The 25,012-nt window shown below is 35.4% G+C and overlaps 1 protein-coding gene across 1 annotated transcript in view; it reads right to left on the minus strand.

Annotated features, from left to right (window-relative positions):
- DPYD (dihydropyrimidine dehydrogenase) overlaps positions 1–25,012 on the minus strand; it is a 1,058,206-nt gene that overhangs the window by 593,542 nt on the left and 439,652 nt on the right. The window contains 2 exon segments of the mRNA XM_043962696.1: positions 276–445; positions 2,772–2,879. Of these exon segments, the coding sequence (XP_043818631.1) occupies positions 276–445; positions 2,772–2,879 (278 nt within the window).

Here is a 25,012-nt window from a genome sequence, read left to right on the forward strand (position 1 = left end):
TATCAGTGTTATGGATTTGATTTTGCTTATGAATGCCTGAATTAGATGAAACAATTAGGTATGAGTCCAAACCCCTTTCACTCTCATCTGCAGATTTCAAGATGAGCCCAATTACTTAAACCGTTGAACATAATATAAATTATATATATATGCACATAAAATTTATATTATATAACACTTATATGTTATATAATATATGTAATATAATAACTGGATGTTAACAGTTCATCATCTCTTCTATTACAACTCCATATTTTCTGATGGTTCCATTTTACCTCCTCTGGGACAGCTCTTATATTAACAAAGCCTTTCCTGAAGACAACGAACACACGGCGGGCTCCACACCGTAAAGCAGATGTTGCACAGTCAAAAGCAGTGTCTCCAGCGCCAAGTACAATCACAGCTCCCTGTATCGATGGCAATGGGGAGTGACAGGCACACATTCCTGAATGATGAAAGGAAAACCCCATTTTCAAGTAGAGAAACCATTTCTGCATGACAGCTCAAAAGATACTTGTACTCAAAGCAGTGTAAAATTGCATCTTGCAGTTTCCAAGGATGGAGTGTCACCATCAAATTATTCTGCTTCACTGAAAGACAGTTTTATTCCCATTTTAAAAATATGCTCATATATGTAATTTCATAGTCACTACACTTAGCAGCGGTGCCTTCTCTCTTTTCCTTTTAGAAGGGTCATGGACTAAATTACATTTTAAAGGTTCGAGGCTAAGCCAAACTGGAATCAACCAATTAAAACTATACTCTTTCAGGTTCTGAATTCATAGTCTTATAATTGGCTTCATTATTCTTGTTTGGCCAAATGAACCAAATGTCCTTATGTTTTGGGGGGGCAATATGATTCTGGGGGTTGTTTACAAAAGCTTTAATTTTGATATTGTCTTGTGTGATGGACTTAACTATATCATCTCTCCTTGTATTAAGTTTAGTTTAAACTGAAAAAAAAAAGATCCAATAGCCTTAGTAAGTTCCATTTTGTAATTGTCCTTATGAGTCACATTGCTTTGACAACTGAACGTGTTGACAACTATTTTCTTGGAATTGTTCTCCTACGTAAATGATGTGAAAGTAAATCAAATCATACATTCCCTATATGGGCTTTCTCTCTTAAATAGCAAAGTAAAGGAATTATGAGTTCCAATGTGTCCATTTGCCAAGGGCTTCTATTTCCAGATTTTAACTTCTTATAGAGATTCTCATGGGGAAAGGGGGAAAAAAGTTTAAAATGCAGGTGGTTTCTATTTATTAGATAGCACTTTAGTATTGAGTTAATACAACTAACAGCTGATTAGATAAAATATAGTAATTTCAGGAATGGCAGAAATGGAGGGTTTAAACCCACAATCTCAATAAATGTAATCATTTGACTCAGAAGAGTTTGTATTTGAGATTCAACAATCATGATCATGTAATTCTCAAAGGTTTGTTGTGTCCATTGTCAATTTTCACAGTGAGGGTTGAAGAAGCACCATATAGCAATTTCTACTTGGAATATCAGTGAAGGAGTAAAAAAATCCTTAGTTTTAGAATATCTACAGCAAGAACAACCAAATATAGAAAGCATTTCCTTTCCTTAAACAATGTGTGTGATGCAATAGATGTGGTCCTATCTACATCTACTTAGGTATTTCATCTCTGGGTCCTGGCATTCAGGTGTGTTTTTAGCATATATCTTAGGATATTTAAGCTCTAAGTCTTGTAAAAAGTTATTTAGACTCAAAGAAAGTAAAGGTTTTAGGTTGTTCGGTTCTTTTTGAAAATGAGGGCTTAACTGGTTGGAATATAATTACTTTATTCATGCTCTAGACAAGGTTAGCCATATCTTTTATAATGACCAGCTTATATTTTGTGAAGTGGTATCACATAAGGACCAGATAGCAAGGGCATTATCTGTATCTTTTACCTTGAAATTCATGGAATCACAGGAGTGGCAGAAACCTTGAATTCTTCCCTGAAACCATTTCAGACAGATGGTAATCTGTCCTATTGATAAATATGTCCAGTAGCTAGCATGTAAACCAAAGCAAACTACCTAACTTCTGGGCCCAGGTTTCCTCCTTTGTAAAATGGGGGGTGGGTGGGGAGAAAGGGCTGGACTGAAGGGTCCTTTAGCTCAAATATTCTGAGTCACTAAAAAAAGTAGCTCTCACAGGAGAGCTCCATTTCATTGTCCCTCACCAGCAAACACTCAAGTTAAACTTTAAATTTCTTGTGCTGCTTATAAAGACATGACTTTTAATAGAGTAAAATCCATGCATAATCCTAGTTGGGGGGCAGGTAGAAGACAGTCGTTCCTATTGAGCAGGTGAACTCACATCTTTTAGCTTTACCTGTTATTTTGCTGGCAGCATTGTGGTATGGTGGAGGGCATTGGAACTGAAGTCAGGAAACTGTGAGTTCAAATCATCTCATACCCTTACAAGTTTTGCGACCCTGGATAAATCACTTTAGTTCCCAGACTCTATTGCCCCATATATAAAATGGTCATAATAATAGTACTTGCCTCGTAGGGTTATTGGGAAGATCATGTAAGATAACATTTGTAAATAAATTTGCAAATCTTAAGGTACTGTATAAGTGCTATCTATTATTTTCGCATTATGTTTTTGATTTGACATCTGATATATCCAATCCATAAAATGATGAGCTGTATTTCAATAGAAGTAGATAATAATATTATAAAAAGGAAACTAAAAATAGCTTCTTTCTTTCTATGTTAAAAGTAAACAAACAAAATAATAAACATGTTTTACCTGCTTTGCTTGCCTTGGCCACTAGTGGTAAGAAGTCTTTTGATGTGTAAAATCCCTGATCCATACTTAGTCCTTGGAATATGCTGTCTTTATTTGGTTCTGGTAAACCTGAGGGAGGAAAAATGTTTTTAAATGGTTATTAAAAGAAGATTATGTTTTTCAAGTGCAAAAACAAACAAAGCCCACAAGGAAATAACCACTTGCATAACAGAGAAATAATTATTCCAATTTTATCACCTCCATATCTTTACAAAAAAAAAACAACAAATCTTCCACTGCAGTAAGATTTTGAACATTGGACAAAGATTACCTTTTTAAATATTTCAAGACTTTTCATCTTAGGTTTTACTTTGAGTGATTTGAAAGTCCAGGGGAAAGGATACTAGATTTTCAATTGAGAAGACTGGACTTCATTTATGGCACTGGGTATGGAAGAATGAATGAAAGAATAAAAATTGAGACACTCAGTAATTCACAGGAAGAAAAGATGAAGAAAGCAATCAGCAGTAAAATATATGGCCCCAAAGGTCTCTACACAATTATTCAATAAAGAAAAAAAAATAGAGGCTGTAATGAAAGGAGGCAAAATTGACCTCATGGCTACCAACGAGACTTGTTGGCCAGACCATGGTTTAAGAAAGACATTGATGAACTTGAGAATGCCCAGAGAATGCCAAACAGGAAAAAAAGAGATGGGAGTCCCTGTCATAGGAGAATCAGATGAAGGAGCTAGGCAATTTTAACCTGGAGAAGAGAAGACACAGAGTACATAAGAGCTTAAAATATTTTAAGGACTTTCATGTGGAGGGAGGATAAATGTTGTTCTATTTGGCTCCAGAGGACAGTCCTCGGGATGAGGAGAAGTTGGAAGGTAGCAAATTAAGGTTTGGAATTTTCAAGTAGAGAAGGATAGTTGTGTGTTATGGTTGGAATTCCTTTCATTTATGGTTTGACCTTCAGGACTTTTGAGGTCCATTTGAATACTCAAATTCTATGATTCTGTGATTATATGATTGTATGGTTGACCCCATGCAAGACAAATTAACTGAGTTTTCATTTTTTCTTGTGTAAAATGAAGCAATAATCCCTCTTAGTTTCCTAAAAATATTGTAAAATAATAGACATACAGTAAAAAGTAAATCTAATTGAAAGAACTATTATATACATCTGATATGCACTGATCATCTACTTAAGGATGTAATTTTTTTTCTATTCCAGTGTATATGACAAGTTAGGTTCCAGAAAATACACATTCTTTTCATTAATAGCTAGAGAACAGAATAATTCCACAGGATGACTTTACACACCTTTGAGAAGACGCCTATGGTTAAATCTACATTTGGTCATAGGATCATATATCTAGAGCTGAACTTGACCCTAGAGGTCATTGGGAACTACCTCATTATTTTATAGATGACGAAACTGAGAGCTATAGAAGTTAAATGACTTGCCAAAGGTTACACAATTCATAAATGAAAGAGCAAGGATTGAAACCCAAGTCCAATCACTCCAAATCAATTACTCTTTCCAGTGGGCTATAGGTCCTCTGAGCTAGATCAATTTATTCATAATCTTATCACTTCATCACAGAATTTCTTCTCTCGATGCAAATAGCAATGCATCTGTCACTTAAATCTTTGAGAATTCCTTGACTTACACAGAGGTTCAATGACTTGTGGTTTAAGAGAAAAGATTTGAATACATGTCAGACATAGATTCTAAGTGATATATTGAATAGAGTTCTGGGTCTGGAGTCAGGAAGATCTGAGTTCAAATCAGACCTTGGACATTTATCAGTTATGTGACCCTGGGCAAGTCTTCTAACCTATCTACCTTAGTTTCCTCAAATGTAAAAAATGGGATCAATAATAGTACCTACCTCCCGGGGTTGTTGTGAAAATCAAAAGAGATAATTTTCGTAAAGTGCTTAGCACTGTGCCTGACAATAGTAGGTGCTGTAGGTGCTTAATAAATACTTATTTACCTTCCTTCTTTCCTCCGTCTCTTCCTCCCTCCCTTCCCCTACCATCCCTTCATTCCCCTTTCCATCTGCCCTTCCTTCTTTCCTTTTTTCCTTCCTTCCTTGCTTCCTTCCTTCCTTCATGTCCAACAATCTATCCACCACACAAGCTGCCTTTCAAGTGCATTCAAAAGAATGTATCTAAAAAGCAAATTGTACATAAAGGTGTTAGAGAAAAATCAACCCTATCTGGTTAGTTCTATTATTGAAATGCCATTGTGTAAATCGATTTGGCCATGTTAACAATTAACAATCTAATGGGAGAGACAACATGCAAACAACTATGTAAAAACAACCTATGTATGGAATAAACTGACAATCTCAGAGGGAAGGCACTAAGATTAAGGAGGACTGGGAAGGGCTTCTTGAATTAGGTGGGACTTTTCTGAGGCTTGCAAGAATCCAGGAGGTAGAGAAGAGTTCCAGGCTTGGTGGACAGCTAGTGAAACTGCTTGGAATCAGGAGATGGAATGTTATATATAAGGAAGTGCAAGAAGTATCAATGGACCATAGAGGACACAAAGGGAAGTAAGGTGTGAAAAGATGAACTGACCCTTTATCCCAAGTTCACAAATCCCTTGGAATTAAAATGAGCTTTGGAGACAATAGCAAAAAAAAAAAAAATTCAAAAATATATCTCGGGGGCAGCTAGGTGGCGCAGTGGATAAGCACCGGCCCTGGAGTCAGGAGTACCTGAGTTCAAATCCGGCCTCAGACACTTGACAATTACTAGCTGTGTGACCCTGGTCAAGTCACTTAACCCCCTTTGACCCGCCGCCCCCCCCCAAAAAAAATATATATATACATCTCACCTAACCATGCTGAATAGGGAGGCAAAGGTCAGAGGCCAAGTAATTACCACTTCTTTAAGATTTTGCCCAGGTTGTTGAAGTAGATTATCCAGAGTAGAAATTAAGTCAGAGATTGCTTCCCCCTTTCCTTTTCCACTTCCAATCCCCCACTTAATGAGAGGGTTATCCCAATAATTGATGGAAGCTTAGCCCCAAAGTCTTCTACCTCATTCCTTGCTTAACGGCAAAACAATTACTTCCTTTTTCTCTCCTGCCTAGTGAAGGGAACAGAAGAGGTGGATATAAGCTAATAATTAATTCTTGACTTTTAGACAAATGTGGCCAGTATCTAACTTCTGTTCCCTATTACCACTTAATTCTTATGCCATTGTGTCATATATACATAGAGATCTATATATCTATATCTATATCTGTATATACATACACACAAATATATATATATTCACATGCTCATAGTAAAAACAAAACATTGGTCATTTACCACAGGCCATGTTCATTTTTTTTTTTTTTTGGTAGGGGAATGAGGGTTAAGAGACTTGCCCAGGGTTACAGAGCTAGTAAGTTTCAAGTGCCTGAGGCCGGATTTGAAGGATCTGATTTCAAGAACCTGAGGCCTCAGGTCCTCCTGAATCCAGGGCCAGTACTTTATGCACTGCGCCACCTAGCTGCCCCCCATGTTCATTTTTGACTCATGGTGAGATGAGGAGAAAGGAAAGGGTTTTTTTCCCCCTTTAACTAAATAGGAGCCATTTGTTCTCTTCTGTAGAGATGAGGATAAATGGGGTGTTGTGTGTGTGTGTGTGTGTGTGTGTGTGTGTGTGTGTGTGTGTGTGTGAGAGAGAGAGAGAGAGAGAGAGAGAGACTCATTATACTAGGATAATAGATTTATGTTGGAAGGATATTAGAGGATTTTTTTTTTTTTGGTGAGGCAATTGGGGTTAAGTGACTTGCCCAGGGTCACACAGCTAGTAAGTGTTAAGTGTCTGAGGTCAGATTTGAACTCAGGTACTCCTGACTTCAGGGCCGGTGCTCTATCCACTGCGCCACCTAGCTGCCCCTGGATATTAGAGGATTTTTAGGCCAACCCTCTCATCATATAGAAGAAGAAACAGAAGCAGAGAATGATTCCCATGTCTACTCAGTAAATGTCTCAGGCAAAATTTGAACCCAGATTTTCCTAAATCCAAGTCCAGTGCCCTATGAATTTCATGTTATATATTATTATTCATCGAGTCCATTTTGACTTTCTTCATAAAGTAGAGACCCGAAGCCTTTGTTAGGAAACCTTTGTTCAATTTTATTTCTTAGTCCCAAACTCTTTTTTCCAACCCAGGTTTTTTGCACTTCTTCACTGTACCTCACGTTGCACTGCAATAAGCAAATGTCAAGGAATTTATGTTGGTTTGGATATGGAGTTTGGGGTATAGCTTATTAGAATTTTCATATGATTTCCCTATGCTGCCTCTTAGACCTAGTAAGATAAACCACTCATATAAACCAAGTAGAAGAGTCTCACTCCAGGTGAGATCTGAAGCAGGGACACATTTCAGTTACTGTAACTTGTGATATTTATGTGGCTGAGTTTCTTCTGGCACCAAACCTAGATCCTCTCAGATGAGACTTATTATTATTATTGTTGTTGATGTTGTTGTTAAAAACTGAAGATTGTTCTATAAAAAACATCCCTTATTACATATGGAATTCCATCATCTATATGCAGAATATCCATATGACACTGTGGTGTCTTTATATCTACATTTGCATTTATTTTCCATTTTATTAATATAATAGACCTGTGTACCTCACAAGGCTTTGGGGAAGGCCCATGTCAAGGTAGTTAAGGAGTCTCTCTGAACTACATCTCCCAGAAAGCTTTGGGGGAATGCAAAAAATGTGTGTGTTTAGGAAGAGGGTTCTAAACTTGATCTCCAAGAGTCAATGTGTTACGCATCCACCATAGGGACATACTTCTGCATGGGGAATAGCTTCAACAAGAGAGAAGAGGTTAGTAAAATGAAACAGAAGATTCCATTAAGGAGAAAGATGAATGACCACTATGGCATAGATGTCTCTAGTGAAAAGTGTCCAATACTGGAAGGTGCTGTAATTATCAATATTTCCCTATTCCTACCATATCCAGACAATTCAGAAGAAGTGATAGGTAATGATAGATAACCTGGGAGCCAGTCACGGGGATAGTCAATATTCCAAGGAATCTTGGAGACATTCTGTGAGACACAGCACATTCCAAACTTCAGCAAATTTCTCTAATATACTGTATGACTAAATGAGTTGTTGCCTTTACCAAAGAATTAAAAGACAGAGGTTTTAATGAGGAAGGAGCAAACTTTCTGGGTTTTTCAGACATTATAGAGAAGTTGCATGTTGAAAATGGGATGACAGACTACAGCCTGGGGGTTGAAAGGAGCATTTTGGGTTTTAAAGCAAAAATGATGGCCAGATTTTATGCTATCTTTTATGAGATTTTTTTCAGTTTATTTTCCTGAATTAAAAAATGAGTTGTTTTGCCATAAATATGAAATCAAGCAATTTAATAACAATTATTCTGAAGAGGAGAAACTCATGGGATTTGGAGTAAACTCATGAGCATTGATTAGAGTAGATTGAATCCTAATGAAGCTTTAGAGGGTAGAATTAACTAGGGACTCACTAGTCTCTTTGGAAAGTTTCTCTCTTGAGTAGAATTCTATTAAATTGAGATATTTATCAATATTTGATATTTTTGAAAGGCTTCATAATTATCAAAATGTTCATGGCAACTCCTTTTGTGTGATAACAAAAAAGATGGAAACATAAAGGGTGTCCATCAATTGGAGGATGGGTAAAGATGAAAACAACAGTTGGACACAAATGTAAATTAATTTTATTGTTGTGAGGAATTAGGAGAAACTTGGAAAAACTCATTTGAACTGATATAAAGCCAGTAAAATTAAAAGAACAATAAGTACAATAATTATAATGATGTAACAGAAAAGATTCCACCTAAAATCCAACTCTGAATTATTGTCAAGGCTAATTTATTCCTGGAAAATTATTAAAAATCTCACTCTTTTGTGTAAAAATGGGGGAACTATTGGGACAGAATGTTGCATATAGTATAAGATATGGCTACTGTGATAGTTATATTTTGTTTTAACTTTTTCCTTTCCTTGTTACAAAGTCGAGTTCTATGATATGTATGCATATGAGTATATGTGTGTGTGTCTTCACGGGAGGGTTGGCATGTATGTGGGTACATCTAAAAATAGCTATGAAAAAAATAAAAAGCATCAATAAGTCTTATCAAAATAAAAGATTGGATTAGCAAAAGAAAATAAATATACTGGCTTAAAAATGTATACCTGACTTGTTTTAAATAGATGCCTCTCTGGAAGAGCTACAGAATCCAATTTAAAAATTTAACATGTTTGTGAAACTCCTACTAACTTCCAAGGCACCATGTTAGGTTCATGGGAAACAAAGACAAAACATGGCCTCAAAACATTTTTGTTTACAACATGTGTATGTTAAATTTATTTCTAGTGTCATTAGTATGTTTAGCATTTGTCTGCAAAACTGTTTTTCGTGAGATCCACTATTGTAAATAAGATTTTGGATATTCCTATTGCCAACCCAATAGGAAGAATGAAACAAAAATCTCTATCTTTGTCTGCTGCATCTAGAGATATATTTGAAGGTAATACTTAAGCTGGCAGCAGGCTATGTACATGTCCTAACTAGGTCATTTATTCATAGTTTCATTTCCCATCAACGTGCCCCTCCCCTCTGAGTGCAAGGCTGGAGAGCAGAGTCATAAATTCTTCTCATGGCCTCCCTTTATAGACGTCTCAGACTTTTGGGGCTAACTTTTTTTTTTTAACCATAAATTGCTCTTCTTGGTATTGACTTAAGGGAATATCATGTTCCTTGGCCAGGTACCTTCTGATACTCTACCTTACCTCAACCTACTCATGCTCACAGCTTTTCAGGTACCGTAAATGTTGATTGATTATGTTAATTAAATAGCGCCATCATTAGCACTGGGGTTTCTGCTTTTAGTGTGGATCCACCAATATAAATTACAAATGTATAGAAAAACCTTGGCCAACTCTATCCAATGCTTCAGTCCCGTAATATTCTCAGATATGGCTCCAACTTCTCTGGAATGTAAAACTGATAGAAAGAAGATACTATCTTTCTTGGAGGAAAAAAAAAAGGTTTATTGATTCCTTCTGTTTTTACATCACATTCATCTCTGAAATATCCCACTACATAAGGGAGCCTTCCTTTACAACAAACAAAACATAATTCATTTAATTTTTTTTATTATAAAAGTATTTTATTATTTTTCAGTTACATGTAGAGATAGTTTTCAATTCATTTTTTATAGATGAATCTGTATATTTAATTAATTACTTAGAATGTTAACCATTATGTAGTCATTTTCCTAAAGTGCTACATGTTAACATAAAGAAAAATACCTACTGAATTTTTGAATTTATCTCAGTTTTCTTAAGTTAAATTCATAGGGCAACTGAGCTTGGGGCTATGGAGTGAAGAGTAATCATCTGATTTGTGCTGGACAGCCCATGTGTCTGATTTCTATAATCACTGATTGCCAGGTCTCCCAATTGCTATTTACAGACACACCCTTTAAGCAGGGAATTGGATCAGATAGCATTCATGCTCAGAGGAGCAAAGTTTGCTGATGTGGACATGACTTTGTATTGCAGGCCATCTTCTTATGGGCAGATATTCTACTGTTTTGTAAGTCAGGAAGAGTATAGGCACGGATGGGTACAAGACACCCCAGGGATACATAGAATAGACCCTCCTAGGTTGTTTCCAAAGAGTAGGCAATAAGAAAGATCACATAAATAGCCAAAGTATTCCAACAGGGAAGCTGACTACTCAGCCACATCGAGAAGCCTTCCCTGTCTACTCCCTCACCCTGTCTTCACAAAGGATTTCTCTGTAACCCAGAGAATAGAAAAATCAACCTCAGCCCAGAAATACCAGCAGTGTTCATTCTGTCTGATTCTCTAACATATACTGGTTCCACTAGGAATTCCTCAAGGGAATTGTCAAGCAATCAGCAAGCCCTTCCCCAGCTGCTCTCAGTAGCCAGGACACAGAAGAAACATCTTAAAGTAGTGAACAGTTTGTATCTGTGCTCTTTTCAGTTCATGTACCTGCCCCTGATGCCTTCTCCCCAACAGACTGCCATCAAGGATAGTGTCAACCTGGTGTCAGTGAGGAGTTATTACTAACATAGAGCCTCACTTCTGCAAGGTGCCCTTATCAATCCAAAGTATTTAATTAATGGCAAGTGGCATTAATTTTTTTTGCCTTTTTATTATTTGTTGTTCATTTAACTTTTTATTTTAAAATTTTGTTTCTATTATCAACCATTCATTTTTTCCCCTCACGTATATCCTCACCCACTGAAATATGAATGAAGGATAAGTGGAAGGTAAAAGGAAGGAAAGAAGGGAAAGGAGATAGAGAGGGAGGAAGAAAGGAATGGAGAGAGGAAGAAGAAAGAAAAAAGGACAGGGAAGAAAGGAAAGAACTATAGATCCTTTGTATCACATAAGCACAGTAAAGAAAAACATCTCCAAACTATTCACATTTAAAAATGCATCTTATTTTGCATATCATTCCCCTATCTTTCTATGATGAGTGGGCAGCACTTTATTTTATTTATTTTATTTTTTTACTAATTCTCTGGAATCATGGTTGATCATTTCTTTTTAGGCTTTTAAAATATTTTTCCAACTCTTAGCTAATTTTAAGCAATGAAATCTCAGAAACACTGCAGAGGGGAGGCCCCTGAAATATGGCATGGTTCTATGAATTTTCTTTAAAAATTTTTAAACATTGCTTCTGTCTGAAGCAATCTACATCTACACACATACACGCATACACACACATATATATTCATACATATGTAGATATGTATGTACATGACAATCCATTAGAGGACTAAATTTATACCATAGTGATCATTCTTTTTTCTGAATTCAGGAAAATTATACAACAGCCACAATAAAGTTTCTGTCCCTTTGTTTTGCAAATTGAACCTTTTAAAATAGTTATTTCATTTCCTTTTATCTCCTATTCCCTTCCTCTATGTTTTTCACATAGCCTAGTGGAGTGGCAATGCCAAGGATATTTGTAAATGATTGATGGTTATTTCTTCTAAATCCATGGTTTTAGTTCTATTTACAGATTATAGGATTTAAAACTGGAACAGACTTTAGAAATCATCTAATGCAATTTCCTTAACTTTAGAAATGAGGAAAGCAAGGCCTATAGAAGTTTAGCAACTTCTCTGAGTTCAGTTGTATGTATTTAACGGCACTGGCTAGGACTTGAAGCCATGGCTTCTAATTCTGAAACTAGTGCATTTCCCTCTATAGCATACTATCTCTGAAGAGAACCTTCACAAAAGGCCTATTCTGAGTCATTATCAATCCATGGGGATAATGTGGTATTCTTGGCTATTGTGCTTCTGAAGCCAATACCACAGAACATACACTTCTTCAGGTACTATCAAGATGGAAAGGGTTCAAGTAGGGGCTTCTCAGTACAAGGGTTAAATGTCCAAGAATCAACCTAATATATATATATATATTAATATATATATATATATATATATATATATATAGAGAGAGAGAGAGAGAGAGAGAGAGAGAGAGAGAGAGAGAGAGAGAGAGAGAATGACAATCAAAATGTTAACTACTAGAGGTCAAGAATTTGTGGACCAATATAGCCCATGATATGGAAATACAGACACAGATATACCACACACCAGTCATAAAATGCTCTCATTCCTATGAATACACCTTATGTAGTGAAGGCACCATGCTTTTATAAGAAGACAGAATTCTAAGAATCACAAAGTGTTCATTCAATGGTCAGTCCTCTCAATGTTAAGGCAGTTAGATGATTTAAGGGATAGAGAGTTCGGTCTGGAGTCAGGAAGTCCTGAGTTCAAATTTGACCTCACATACTTAGCTGTGTGACCCTGGGCAAGTAACTTAATCCTCTGTTTACTTTAATCCATTGAAGAAGGAAATGGCAAACCACTCTAGTATCTTTGCCAAGAAAACCCCATGTACAGTGTTATGGCCCACAAGGTCACAAAGAAACAGAGAAGACTGAACAACTCAACAACAAGAACAACTCTCAATGTGGGTTTTTTCTCTGAGGAGTAATTTGATAATCTTCTGGAAGAAATGAATCTTCTCTCTATTGACATTTTCTCTACAAATGAAACCAGAAGACTTAAGAAAGCTAATGCTAAGTGAAATAATGACTCACAGTTCCCTCAGGTAGTAAATAAAAGAATTAGTAGGGTTGGTTTGATTATATCAAGAAATAATCATGGCAATGATAGTAATAATAGGTGACATATGGCTCTTTAATGTTTACAAAGTGCTTTACACATATTATCTCATTTGAGTCTCACAATCCTTGTAGAGGCTGTTATTATTCCTACTTTACAAATGAGGCAACTAAAGCTAAGAGAGGATTAACAACTTGCCCACAGTCCCACAGCTATTAAGTTTCTGAGGCAGGATCTGAACTCAGGTCTTCCTGACCTTAAGTGTATTACTCTATCGATAACACCACCTAGTTGTAACAGAAAACATTCTTTCTTCCTCTGAGCACAAGATAAGAGACAACCACGAATAAGGTTGACATTTGTGAATCATCAACCACTGTAGAAGGGGGGTGGTTTGGAGACATTTTATCAAGGTAGTGATAAGGCATCCCTAACCCCCCCGACATAATGCTTCTTGACTTCAATTCAAAAAGGGGTACAGGCAAGTATTACAAAGTCATGGGTTAGGAAAGATAGTATGAGACCAAGAGATAAAAGAGCTAAAAGGCTTACATAGTCTACAAAGAAGCCTCATATGTGTACATCATGCTTACTTCTTATAGGACAAAGGCCATGCTAGAAGTGACAAGCAAGATTATAAAACATGAAATTGACTGTGCTTTTATAGAGACAGGAAATAACTGGTCACTGAGGCAGCCCTCATTTCAGAATTGGCTGTCTGTTTGCAGTCATCTCTACACAGCTCTCATCAACTGGTGAGAGCTAAAATCAATACCAAATTAGAAGTACGGATAAAGATAAGACGACAACACTGTGTGCAATTATAGCAACTCTGACCTGATCTGTTTAAACAAGTTATCAATTCTAGGGAGGGGAGGGGAAGAGGGAGGAAAACTAAATATACAGAAACAAAGATATTGACTGGACTACCATTTTTTGGAAAATATACCAAAAATAAATAAATAATGGAATAGATGAATAGAAAAAAATCCCCAAAATGAGGAAGGAGAAAGATCAGAAGAACTGATCCGCCAGCACTTAATCCTCATAACAAGTAAAGAAATATGGCAGCCAGTGAGCACTAAACCCTTTTTTTCCTTTCCAAATATAATGCCTCAATTTGTGCCTTTGATCACATCACTGCCTTCTTCAGGGGCTTGATTCTATTGATCATTTCCCACTGTCGCCTCCATCATCAATCTCTATTTACTAGATTATTCACCACTGTCTACAAATATGCCCAGGTCCTCTTCTAGCCTTAAAGTCTTTCCCACTACTGACATTCACTCAAGCTACCTTCTTTTATCTTTCCCCTCTTTCACTGCCAAGCTCCTGGAAAAAATAATATGCACATTTACCAAGTACTACTTACTTCAACTTATTCTCTCCTTTGCCTTCTGTTGATATATTTCTCATTTTCTTATGCCTGTTTGAATGGTCCTTATCAGTCACACTTGTTTATTGTTGATAAAATTCTTTCTGAACCTTACATATACATGTCCTTCATAGTTTTTTTTTCCCTTTAGGTATCATCTTTTACCCCTCTACACTATCTTCCAAATGTACAGTTATCCCCATATTTTACATTTGTTCCCCTAAAATTAAATCTTAATAGATTTTCCACAAGAATCTGTTTTGTTGGATTTAGTATTTAATCTCACTCCTGTCATATAATAGCTTCACTATCCCCCCAGCATCATTTTAACTTTGATACATGTAGGATCTATGCCTTTTTTTCCAAGTTACTGCTAAAAGTATGATATAGCCCAGTTATGAGAATAATTCCCTGGGACACTGCACTGGAGACTTCCCTCCAAGTCAATGTTGTCCTATAAATGATTTATTTTTGGATCCAGTCATTCAACCAACCTGCCTAAATGGATATTTCTCCCACTTCTCTTTCTCTTATCCACAAGGATAGTGGAAGAAGCTTTTTCACATATTTTGCTGAAATCCAAATATATTTTAAAACAATATTTTTCTTGTTCACAAACCATACATATAAAGCCATTTAGTCATAAATTTTTCAAGATATCGAAAAGATGAGAAGATCTCAAATGATTGGAAAATATAACAGATGGCTCATTCAGAGTCTGATTTTTATTTTTGACAAAATCTTTTTGAGGCATTGATGTCATGATTATATGAGAACATTGGAGAAAAAAGGGAAGAAGAGGTAATCCATTGGATAATAATAACAGGTTGCAGACAATATATATATATATATATATATATATATATATATTTTTAGTGAGGCAATTGGGGTTAAGTGACTTGCCCAGGGTCACACAGCTAGTAAGTGTTAAGTGTCTGAGGCCGGATTTGAACTCATGTACTCCTGACTCCAGGGCCAGTGCTCTCTCCACTGCACCACCTAGCTGCCCTGCAGATAATATTTAGGCATACTAGAACATATCACAATACACGATATACATATTTGTGTATATACATACATATATACTTATACATATATATTTAATACAAATACATATGTATTTAATGGCATTGGCTAGGACTTGAGGCCATGGCTTCTAATTCTGAAACTAGCGCATTTCCCTCTATAGCATATTATCTCTGAAGAGAACCATCACAAAAGGCCTATTCTGAGTCATTATCAATCCATGGGGGGTAATTTGGTCTTCTTGGCTATTGTTGCGTTTCTGAAGGCAATACCATGGAGCATACACTTTAGTAGGTACTAACAAGGTATAAAGGGTTCAAGTAGGGGCTTGCATGTATACATACACATTTATGTATGTATGTATGTATGTATGTGTGTGTATGTATGTGTACATATATATATGTATATATATATATATATAATACATTTAATCTTTAAAAAATTAATCTGTTATGGCAAGGAATTGGAAATTGAGGGGCTGCCCATTAATTGGGGAATGGCTGAACAAGTTGTGGTATATGAATATAATGGAATTCTATTGTGCTCTGATTCTTCTCTTATAATATGACTAATGCAGAAATATGTTTAATATTATTGTACATATATAACCTATATCAGATTACCTGCTGTCTTGGCGGGGGGAGGGAGGGAAAAAATTTGAAATTTGAAATTTGATAAAAACAAATGTTGAAAACTAACTCTACATGTAACTGGAAAATAATAAAATACTTTTATTAAAATTTTTTTAAAAACTAATCCTTTAGTCATCATGATGAAAAACTTTCTCAAATTTGGTGAAGCTGCTGCCAAGGGGTGGGAATGCATGGTATCTCCAAGTCATGGCATAGGCATACATCGTATTGTGGCCACACTCAAAACCTTTTCAGTTCAGTATGACAAGAGTCACATACACTCCCTAATGGTTTAACATCAGCTTAGAAAGAAGCACAGGATCAAGAGATGAAATACTGTATATGTGTGTGTGCATACACACACACACACATATATATATACATATATATACATATACATATACATACATATACATACATATATACATATATATACATACATATACATATACATATATATATATATAATATCTAGAAGGCCAGTTTGACTCGAATAGAGTGTGTGCACTGTGGTGTAAAAGGAAACAAACCTACAGATGTGTGTGTGTGTGTGTATACATGTGAGCATGTTTGTGACTGTGTGTGTGTGTATTTGTGAAGTATTTCAAATACCAGGTTTAGAAGCAGAACTGACCTGCCACTAAGCACTAAGGCTGCCATATTGGTTGTGTCCTTTGTTCTCAAAGAGGACCAAAATGACATCACTGTGTTAGAATCAAGTTACAGTGTGTCCCACTATGGCTGATCAGACCAATACAAGCTCAGAATGCTGTAGCACAGGTCAGGCACAAATAGTCCATGTGAACAATTAGTTTGGATTCTCTAAATTTGCACATCTCACATTTCTTTTGAGCTAATTCAATTCTGCCTTTGACCACAGTGCCTTCCTTGATGAGGGCATGCGATGCTGGGTGATCCTGTTTCAGTGTCTTCCATGTTATGCAATTAGTTCCAAAGTTCTTAAGAGAGACCTTGGGAATGTCCTTATATCATTTCTTCTGAGCATCATGTGAGTACTTGCCATATGTGAGTTCTCCATAAAATAGTCTTTTAGGAAATTGTACATGAAACATTTGAACAACAAGGCCAGTCCATTGGAGTTGTACTCTTTTTACTAGAGTTTGAAGGTTGCCATAACCATTAACCATAAAGTTGCCTGGCAGTATTTTTTTTTCTTAGAGCCATTGAAAATTTTGGGGTTAATCGATATCATGGAGGAAGATCTATGTTTTAGAAGTATTAATTTGAGAACTATTTGGAAGATAGAATGGAAAGGGAGAGACTCCAGGGAGACCAATTAGGAGGTTGCTGCAACAGTCCAGGTAAAAAGTGGCAAGTATTGGAACCAGGTTAGAGGTATGAGTGGTATTTGCCCAAGAAAGTGCTTAAAAACATTTAACACTGTGAATTCCTAAAATATCAATCATATCAATTCTCACTTTTCCACAAAATAGATATCACAGAAGAGAAGGGTATGAAAAACTCACAGCAATGCATCTGTGTCTAACTTTCAACTATATCTATAAAATGAAGATTCCATCAGATAATTCACCTGGTTATGACTCTCCTTTACCTGGCTAAGGCATGCATGATAAATAAAAAGTGGGAGCAGGGCATTAATGATCTAGAGTTTATTCTTTGCTCAAATTCTAATACTTCTAAAACCATAATTTGATGTCACCTTAAATTAAGTGATTGAATGCTTAAGAAATATTTGGAAAGATATAATTTGAGTGATACACTTACTTGACTAATGGTATATTACAATCTTTTTTCACCCATGCATAATTAGAAAGACTTTTCCATGGATACCTCAGAGAAAATTTAAGATTTTTAACCAGGAATTTCACCTGTGTATTCTTTTAGTCCCACTGGAAATCACATGTCCACCATTTGCCTCAATTTTTGGAGCTTCTGCACATGAAAATCCCAAGCTTATTCCAATTAAAGAAGCTGGGTGAAAGAGGCCATAAAAACTTGTTCTGATTTTTGTTTTCTGAACTCATGTATCGAGAGGAAAACAGAAGGTGTAGTGTACTCCAAAGTACCTTAGAGTAGAAATAAAACAATCTTCATGTCTAGCCCCAGGTTCCCAATTTATTCATGACTGAATTTGGCTAATAATCTACACTACACTAAAGTCTTTCTTGGCTGTCTCCACATAGTATTGCTATGACAGTGTGTTCATCAAGATTATGCCTATGAATGAAAGCTCTAATGATATCTACAAATCTTGTAAAAGTTTTAAGTATTTTCCTGAAGATAGACTACATTTTGGGTATATGCATATTAATCTAACTAAGTTCATAAAGTTTCATTCTCAGATTGGCAACATGGTGATGAATTGTTTGGTTACAGTTTCTCTCTCTCTCTCTCTCTCTCTCTCTCTCTCTCTCTCTCTCTCTTTCTCTCTCTCTCGGGGGGAGAGCAATGAGGGTTAAGTGACTTGCCCAGGGTCACACAGCTAGTAAGTGTCAAGTGTCTGAGGTCAGATTTGAACTCAGGTCCTCCTGAATCCAGGGCCAGTGCTCTCTATCCACTGTGCCACCTAGCTGCCCCCTACAGTCACAATGGCAACCATTAAGTCATTCAAAAGCTGCAATCTGTCATTGTGGTGGAAGACCCCATTCATGAAATAACGGATCTTTGAGGGGGTCAAAGGGCTCTTGGGAATGTCTTTGAATTTCCCTGGACTAAAGCTACCTAGGTTATACAATTGATGACATTTGTCTTGACTCCCTTCCAGAGTTATTTTGATGATCACATGAGATGAGGTAATGCTTTGTACACTATAAAGCATCATAGATTTATACAAGATGTGTAAGGCAAAAATCTTTTGATACTTTAAATTTTTCAGGTTTTTAGGGGTATAAGTATAGCCTTATACTTCCTTAGATAGCTGTATCTAGCTCTCATTTTATAACACTGTAAGATTTACAATGCTTAACATCACTTATTGAACTTATCATGGAAATACATCTGAAATAGTTGACCATACTTAGCAAAAAAGCCAGAAGATATGTCAGTGAGATCATGAATGTAAAGTGCTTTACAAAAATTAAAGTGCCATAGTATTATTAGTATTTTATTAGTATTCTATTATTATGAATCTATACTTATAACCTGATTTAGGAAAAATGAATGTGATCCTCTGGTAAGAGTCATTAAAATAAAAATATCCTGTAAGACAAAAACATTCTCAAATTCCAGTTTTTCAGTTGTCTCCTATATATCCATTTTAATGAGTCATATAAGTTATCAGTATAGATTCCATACATTGATTGGGAATGGAAGATAGATCAAGAACTCCCTATTAGGGTTCTTTTATCAAAAGGGGATTTTATTTTTTCATCTGAAGGCTCGTTCAGTTCCTAGCGTTCAAGATAACTAAAAAAAAGGTATAACAATTTCATGAAGTACATATGAAATTAGATAACCCAACATCAAAATGTTATTTATGTCGCTGTTTTTACTTTTCTTTTCAATTCCTCCACTAAATGGCTTTTCCTATCAGAACTTTCCCCTATGTTTTGATGTGGCCAATTCTATGGGTAATTTTGGTTGAGACCCAAACAAGTCAAAGTATGTCAAAAGTGAGAAGCAATGCTGACAAACAGGGGATATATCCTAAAATGGGATCTTTCCTCCATATATTTTTACTTGCATAGTAAGAGAAGCTGAGTCTGGCTAAATATAGCAGTCTTTAGCATTTAGCCTTCTTAAAATATGTATTTTACTTAAAAGCTTTAATTTTCATGTTCTTAAGAAAGTTTTCCCCCTTAAGTTCATAATATGAAGGTGAGATGAAGAGGGCATAGGATAACTAAAGAAAACATTACAAGTGCAACATTAAATTATGGCTTTGTGTGGTGATGCCTAGAACAAAGTAGGCATTAATGAAAACTTGTTGAACCAATTAATAAACCAGACAACAAGACAATGATTCTTACCGTGGTTGTGTACTAACTCGGCCTCTCTCAAACTTATTTAAGTTGTATGCAAATATCACCACAAAAATTAGAATGTGTTCATGTCCCTTATTATCACAGAAGAAGAGAATTTCAGGGTTGGAAACCACTTCAAAGGTCATCTACCCAACTGCTAACTGAATCATGAATTCTCTCTAAAGCTTCACAATAAATGATAAATCCAGTCTCTAACTGACAGTGAGATTCCCAACACAGAATGAAACATTTACAGAACACTGCTGGAGGTTCTGAGGGGACAAAGCACACATGTATTACAAAGCCACATTCATACACTCAACATAAAATGATAATGTTTTGGAAAGCTTTAAAAAGTGCTTTAAAATCCCCCAGAAGTCTCTTGTCCCATCTACACTTTCTATACTTGAGAGTTTGTGGGCTTTATGGAAACAATATTAGGAAATCATGTCAGTATGCCTGCATTGTTCCAGAATATTCATATTTTCTTTTATACATAAAGCAACCACCACCGTCATCATCAACTATAACAAACTAGAGTCTAGAGGTCATCTTCATTGTTGTCTGACATGCAGCATGATGCATGTTATATATAGGCATATGTATATATGCACTATATGCTAGCATGCACACACAATACATACATGCACCTGAATAGGAAGGTAGGTATACATATAAACAAATACATGCATGCATATACATACATTTTATGTGCATATATGCTCACACACATATATGCATAATGCAACATATTCCAGTATAACAATGCTTCTTAAACTATGGGTCACGACCCCATATGGGGTTATGTAAATGAATGTGGGGGTCACAGAAAATTTGTCAATGGTAAAAGGTTATGTATACCTTTTTCATATACCTATATACTCAGAGTCATGTAAAAATTCTGAATGAAAAGGGGTAATGAGTGGAAAAAAGTTTAAGAAGCCTTCAGTATAATATGCACAAAATATATATACAGGTATATAGATATGTACACGGACAGCTAAGTAGCTCAGTAGATAGAGTACCTTGCCCGGAATCAAGAAGACATTTTCTCAAGTTCAAATTTGGCCTCATACTCTTATTAGCTATGTGACCCTGGGCAACTCACTTAACCCTGCTTGCCTCAGTTTCCTCATCTGTAAAATGAGCTGGAGAAGGAAATGGCAAACCACTCCAGTATCTGCCAAGAAAACCCCAAGTAAGGTCACAAAGAGTTGGGTATGACTGCAATCACTGAACAGAAACATGTGTATATGCTTTTGTGCTATCCACATGCATATGGAAATATACATGCATGTTTATGTATGCATGTGTATATATATATACACATAAATTTGTATGTATGTGAATATGTAGATTGATAGTGCAATCCATAGTATTGCACTATATTTTAGTGTGTGTACACACAATGTATACATATTTTATATATGTATAAATATATACATATATTTATTTATATTCTTTAAGATAATTACAAATAATGCAATAGGTTAACATTGCTTTTATTTTATTTATTTATTTATTTTTGTGGGGCAATGAGGGTTAAATGACTTGCCCAGGGTCATACAGCTACTAAGTTGTCAAGTGTCTGAGGCCGCATTTGAACTCAGGTCCTCCTGAATCCAGGGTTGGTGCTTTATCTCCTGTGCCACCTAGCTGCCCCGTTAACATTGCTTTTAAGATTTATTTAATACAAAATGATGGATATGGGTATGTATGTGTGTATATATGTATATATGTATATACGTGTGTATATTTGTGTATATCTTTCCCATCTTCAAGAAGCCCTCAATGATTTCCCTCTGGAATAATATTCCTCTGATTAGCATTTAATCCCCTTTACAATAATACTGTAACATACACTCATATACATATGCAAAATATATAGACACATATGTCTCTATACACATAAAATAAAAATATGTATATAATTTTTCTGTGTATATTCTATTTTTTCAGTAGAATACACTAGAGGACAAGTACAGTTTAATTTTTCTCTTTGCCTCCCTAGCCCTTAGGATGATAACTGTCAAGCAGTTGCTTAATAAGTTCTTATTGAATAAAATAAAAAAAAAAAATATTATATTACATTTTTGTAAAGAAAATGATGATAAAATCACATGTAGAAAATCAAAGATTATCACAAATTTTTGAAACATGCATGGGTTGTTTGGAAAATGATTTTACATTTTGTGTCAATATGTTCTTTAAAATATATAATATTCCATATATAGATTTGACTGCTTTTAAAAAATGAATAGATTGTATATATAAACATAATAACAACCACTAAGAATAACAATAATGATAATTATGATGATGATGATAACAACAACAACAACAACCACCAGGAAAATATAACCCCTAAAATCAATTAAATAAAACTGTCTAACATAATAAGTTTAAGCCCGTTTATGGTTTATGGGTCCCTATTTATCATTTGCAAATGCAAAAGGTATGTGTTTTACCTTTGATAATTTGACACTGATATTGATCAATGCATTTGACCTGAGTTGTGTTGGTTCTCGTGATTCTCTTAATTCAGACCATTCATGTCATTGTGTACTGTTATACTTTTAGCTCTGCTTTCTTTGTTTGGTACCACTTCACATACGTCTTCCCATGTGTCCTTAAATTCTTCAAATTCATCATTCCTTATAGTAAATGTATTACAATTCATTCTACATACAGCTTGCACAGCTATTCCTCAATTGTTGGAATAGAGTTTGCTTCCGTTTTGTTTTGTTTTTTAGTGCTCTCTGAGAAAGCCTTCTGTCTCCATTTTCAAACAGATCTTGCAGAACCTATCTTTACCCATTGATTATTGTTCTCATCTTTTAAATCTGAGGTACACATATGTCTCATTCTCATAACTTGTTTTCACCTTATAAATGATTACCTTACAATGGAACTCTCTGACTCTACAGTTTGGGTACAAAAAGCTCAATGAGGATATGCCTTTGCGTAGCTTTCCTTTTTTTCCTCTCTCTTCCTTGTTCTTAATGATTGGAATCCTAGACGTTAGTTAGTAAATTACTGTTTAGGCCTACGTAAGAATACCATGTCCCAAAGTAAAGAAGAATCATTAAAATAAAAAATACCAAAAAGGAAACAGTTATATTACAAAAATAAATCTAGCCGACTTACAAAGAAAACAAATTTGAAACAGCCACCTGCTGTGGAGATGAGGCAGTAATCTCAACAGCAGGAAATAAAAGGGAGAGAGGAGAAAAAAATACAAAAGCACAGACATTAAAAAAGTAATTAAAACACTTATCTCCATCGACATACATAAGGAAAAAAACCCTCCACCAACCACCTAAAAACATACTCTATTGAACTGCACAGCGGGCAGAAACATTAAAGCTGTCACTGTAAAAACACATTCTGCAGTCGAGAAAGTGCCCCTTTAAAAATATAATCTCAAAAGTATTACTAATATGTTAATCACTGGTAAATGTGCCCCAGATACATTGTGTTGTGTTGCTTTTTGGGCATCATTTTATAGCATACTTTGGCATTTTGTATTAAAATAAATTCTTAAATACAAGCAGTGGTAACCTCCTGTTTTATTTGGAATTATCCTAGGCAACACAACTAAAATATTATAGCCCACTAGTATGAATCACATTGTCTGATTGGAGCATTCCTCACACCAAAGACTTCATGCAATGTGTTTAATGCAACATGGATTTAGATCATTCATTTAGATGGATGCATTCAAAGCAAAAGTCATTACTACTACAATCAAACTAGAATGAGGTGAAATTTAATGCAAGAGTCAGAAAGGGCAAAAAACCCCACCACATTCGAAAATTGAGAACTTCATTGTTATTTCCCACTAACATCTTGGACATATATTAGACAAAATACAACCAATTCAAAACAAAACAAAACAAAATAAACAACATGATTTCAAAAGAATTACTAAACTACCAAATTTGTCTAGGTCTGTGGTCTCCAATGGATCATATTATTTACTTCTTGAAATGCTTTTTTCTATGCTAATGTCATTAAATGAAATATCCTCAACAATAGTAGAAAGGTAACAAAGTATTATGATAGGAGTGCTAGATGTGGAGTCAGAGGATCTGTATTCAAATCTTGTCTCTGTCAATTACTACCTGTTTGACTTTGAACATTTCACCTCTCTAGGACTGTTTCTTTATCTAATCAGCTAGGTGGTCAAGCAGCAGGGGAACTGAACTTGAGAGTCACAAAGACCTGATGTTCAAATCCTGTCTTAGTTGCATATTAATAGTATGATGCCTGGGTAAGTCAATTCACTACATAACCTCATGTTTCATCATCTATAAAAATAGAAATAATAAAACACCTATAGAGTATTAAGGGTGATTGAGTTTCAAGTGCGATTGTGGGGGTTGGGGGTACAGATACATTTGCAAAGCTTAATGTGCTAATTATAGCAACTCCCAGGTTTGCTTGTGAAGACTCAAATGAGACAATATTTATAAAGTACTGATCATAGTACCTGAAACATACATAGCCAAGTGGCTTAATAAATTGCTCATTTCCTTCCTTCATCTTTCAAATACAATTTACTAACATTAACATCTGTAAATTAAGTGGTTGGTTTGATGAGGTCTCAGGTCCCTGCTAGGTCCAAAACGCATGATCTATGAACCAATACAATATTCTATACTGAGGTACTCCTTGCACTGATGCTGAACATGCTCTCTCACCCACCCCACCTTAACAGATTATTTTTATGATTTATAATAAAATAAATTAAATCTAAAAATCATACCCTTGTGACCAAACTCCTGCTGATAAAACTCTTTGAGTTTAGTAGTATGTATCTGGATGACAGACATATCTGGTTAGTCCATCTCTAGGGTTTACCAGCATGGTAAGCCTAACCACAGGCTTCTAACCTAAATGAGGATCAATTCCACAAAGAAGCCTTCCTATAATACAATTTCTAACCTTGTTAAAAGGGGTTTCCTTTCTCTGTCTGAACATTTTAGTTTTAAAAATGTAAATAAGGTTATAGCCCATGCTAATATGGAATATCTTATTTTGTATATTATTCTACCATAATTATTTATTCCCTTGATGCT

Source organism: Dromiciops gliroides, chromosome 4 (assembly GCF_019393635.1).
Source record: "Dromiciops gliroides isolate mDroGli1 chromosome 4, mDroGli1.pri, whole genome shotgun sequence".
Classification (NCBI taxonomy): domain Eukaryota; kingdom Metazoa; phylum Chordata; class Mammalia; order Microbiotheria; family Microbiotheriidae; genus Dromiciops; species Dromiciops gliroides.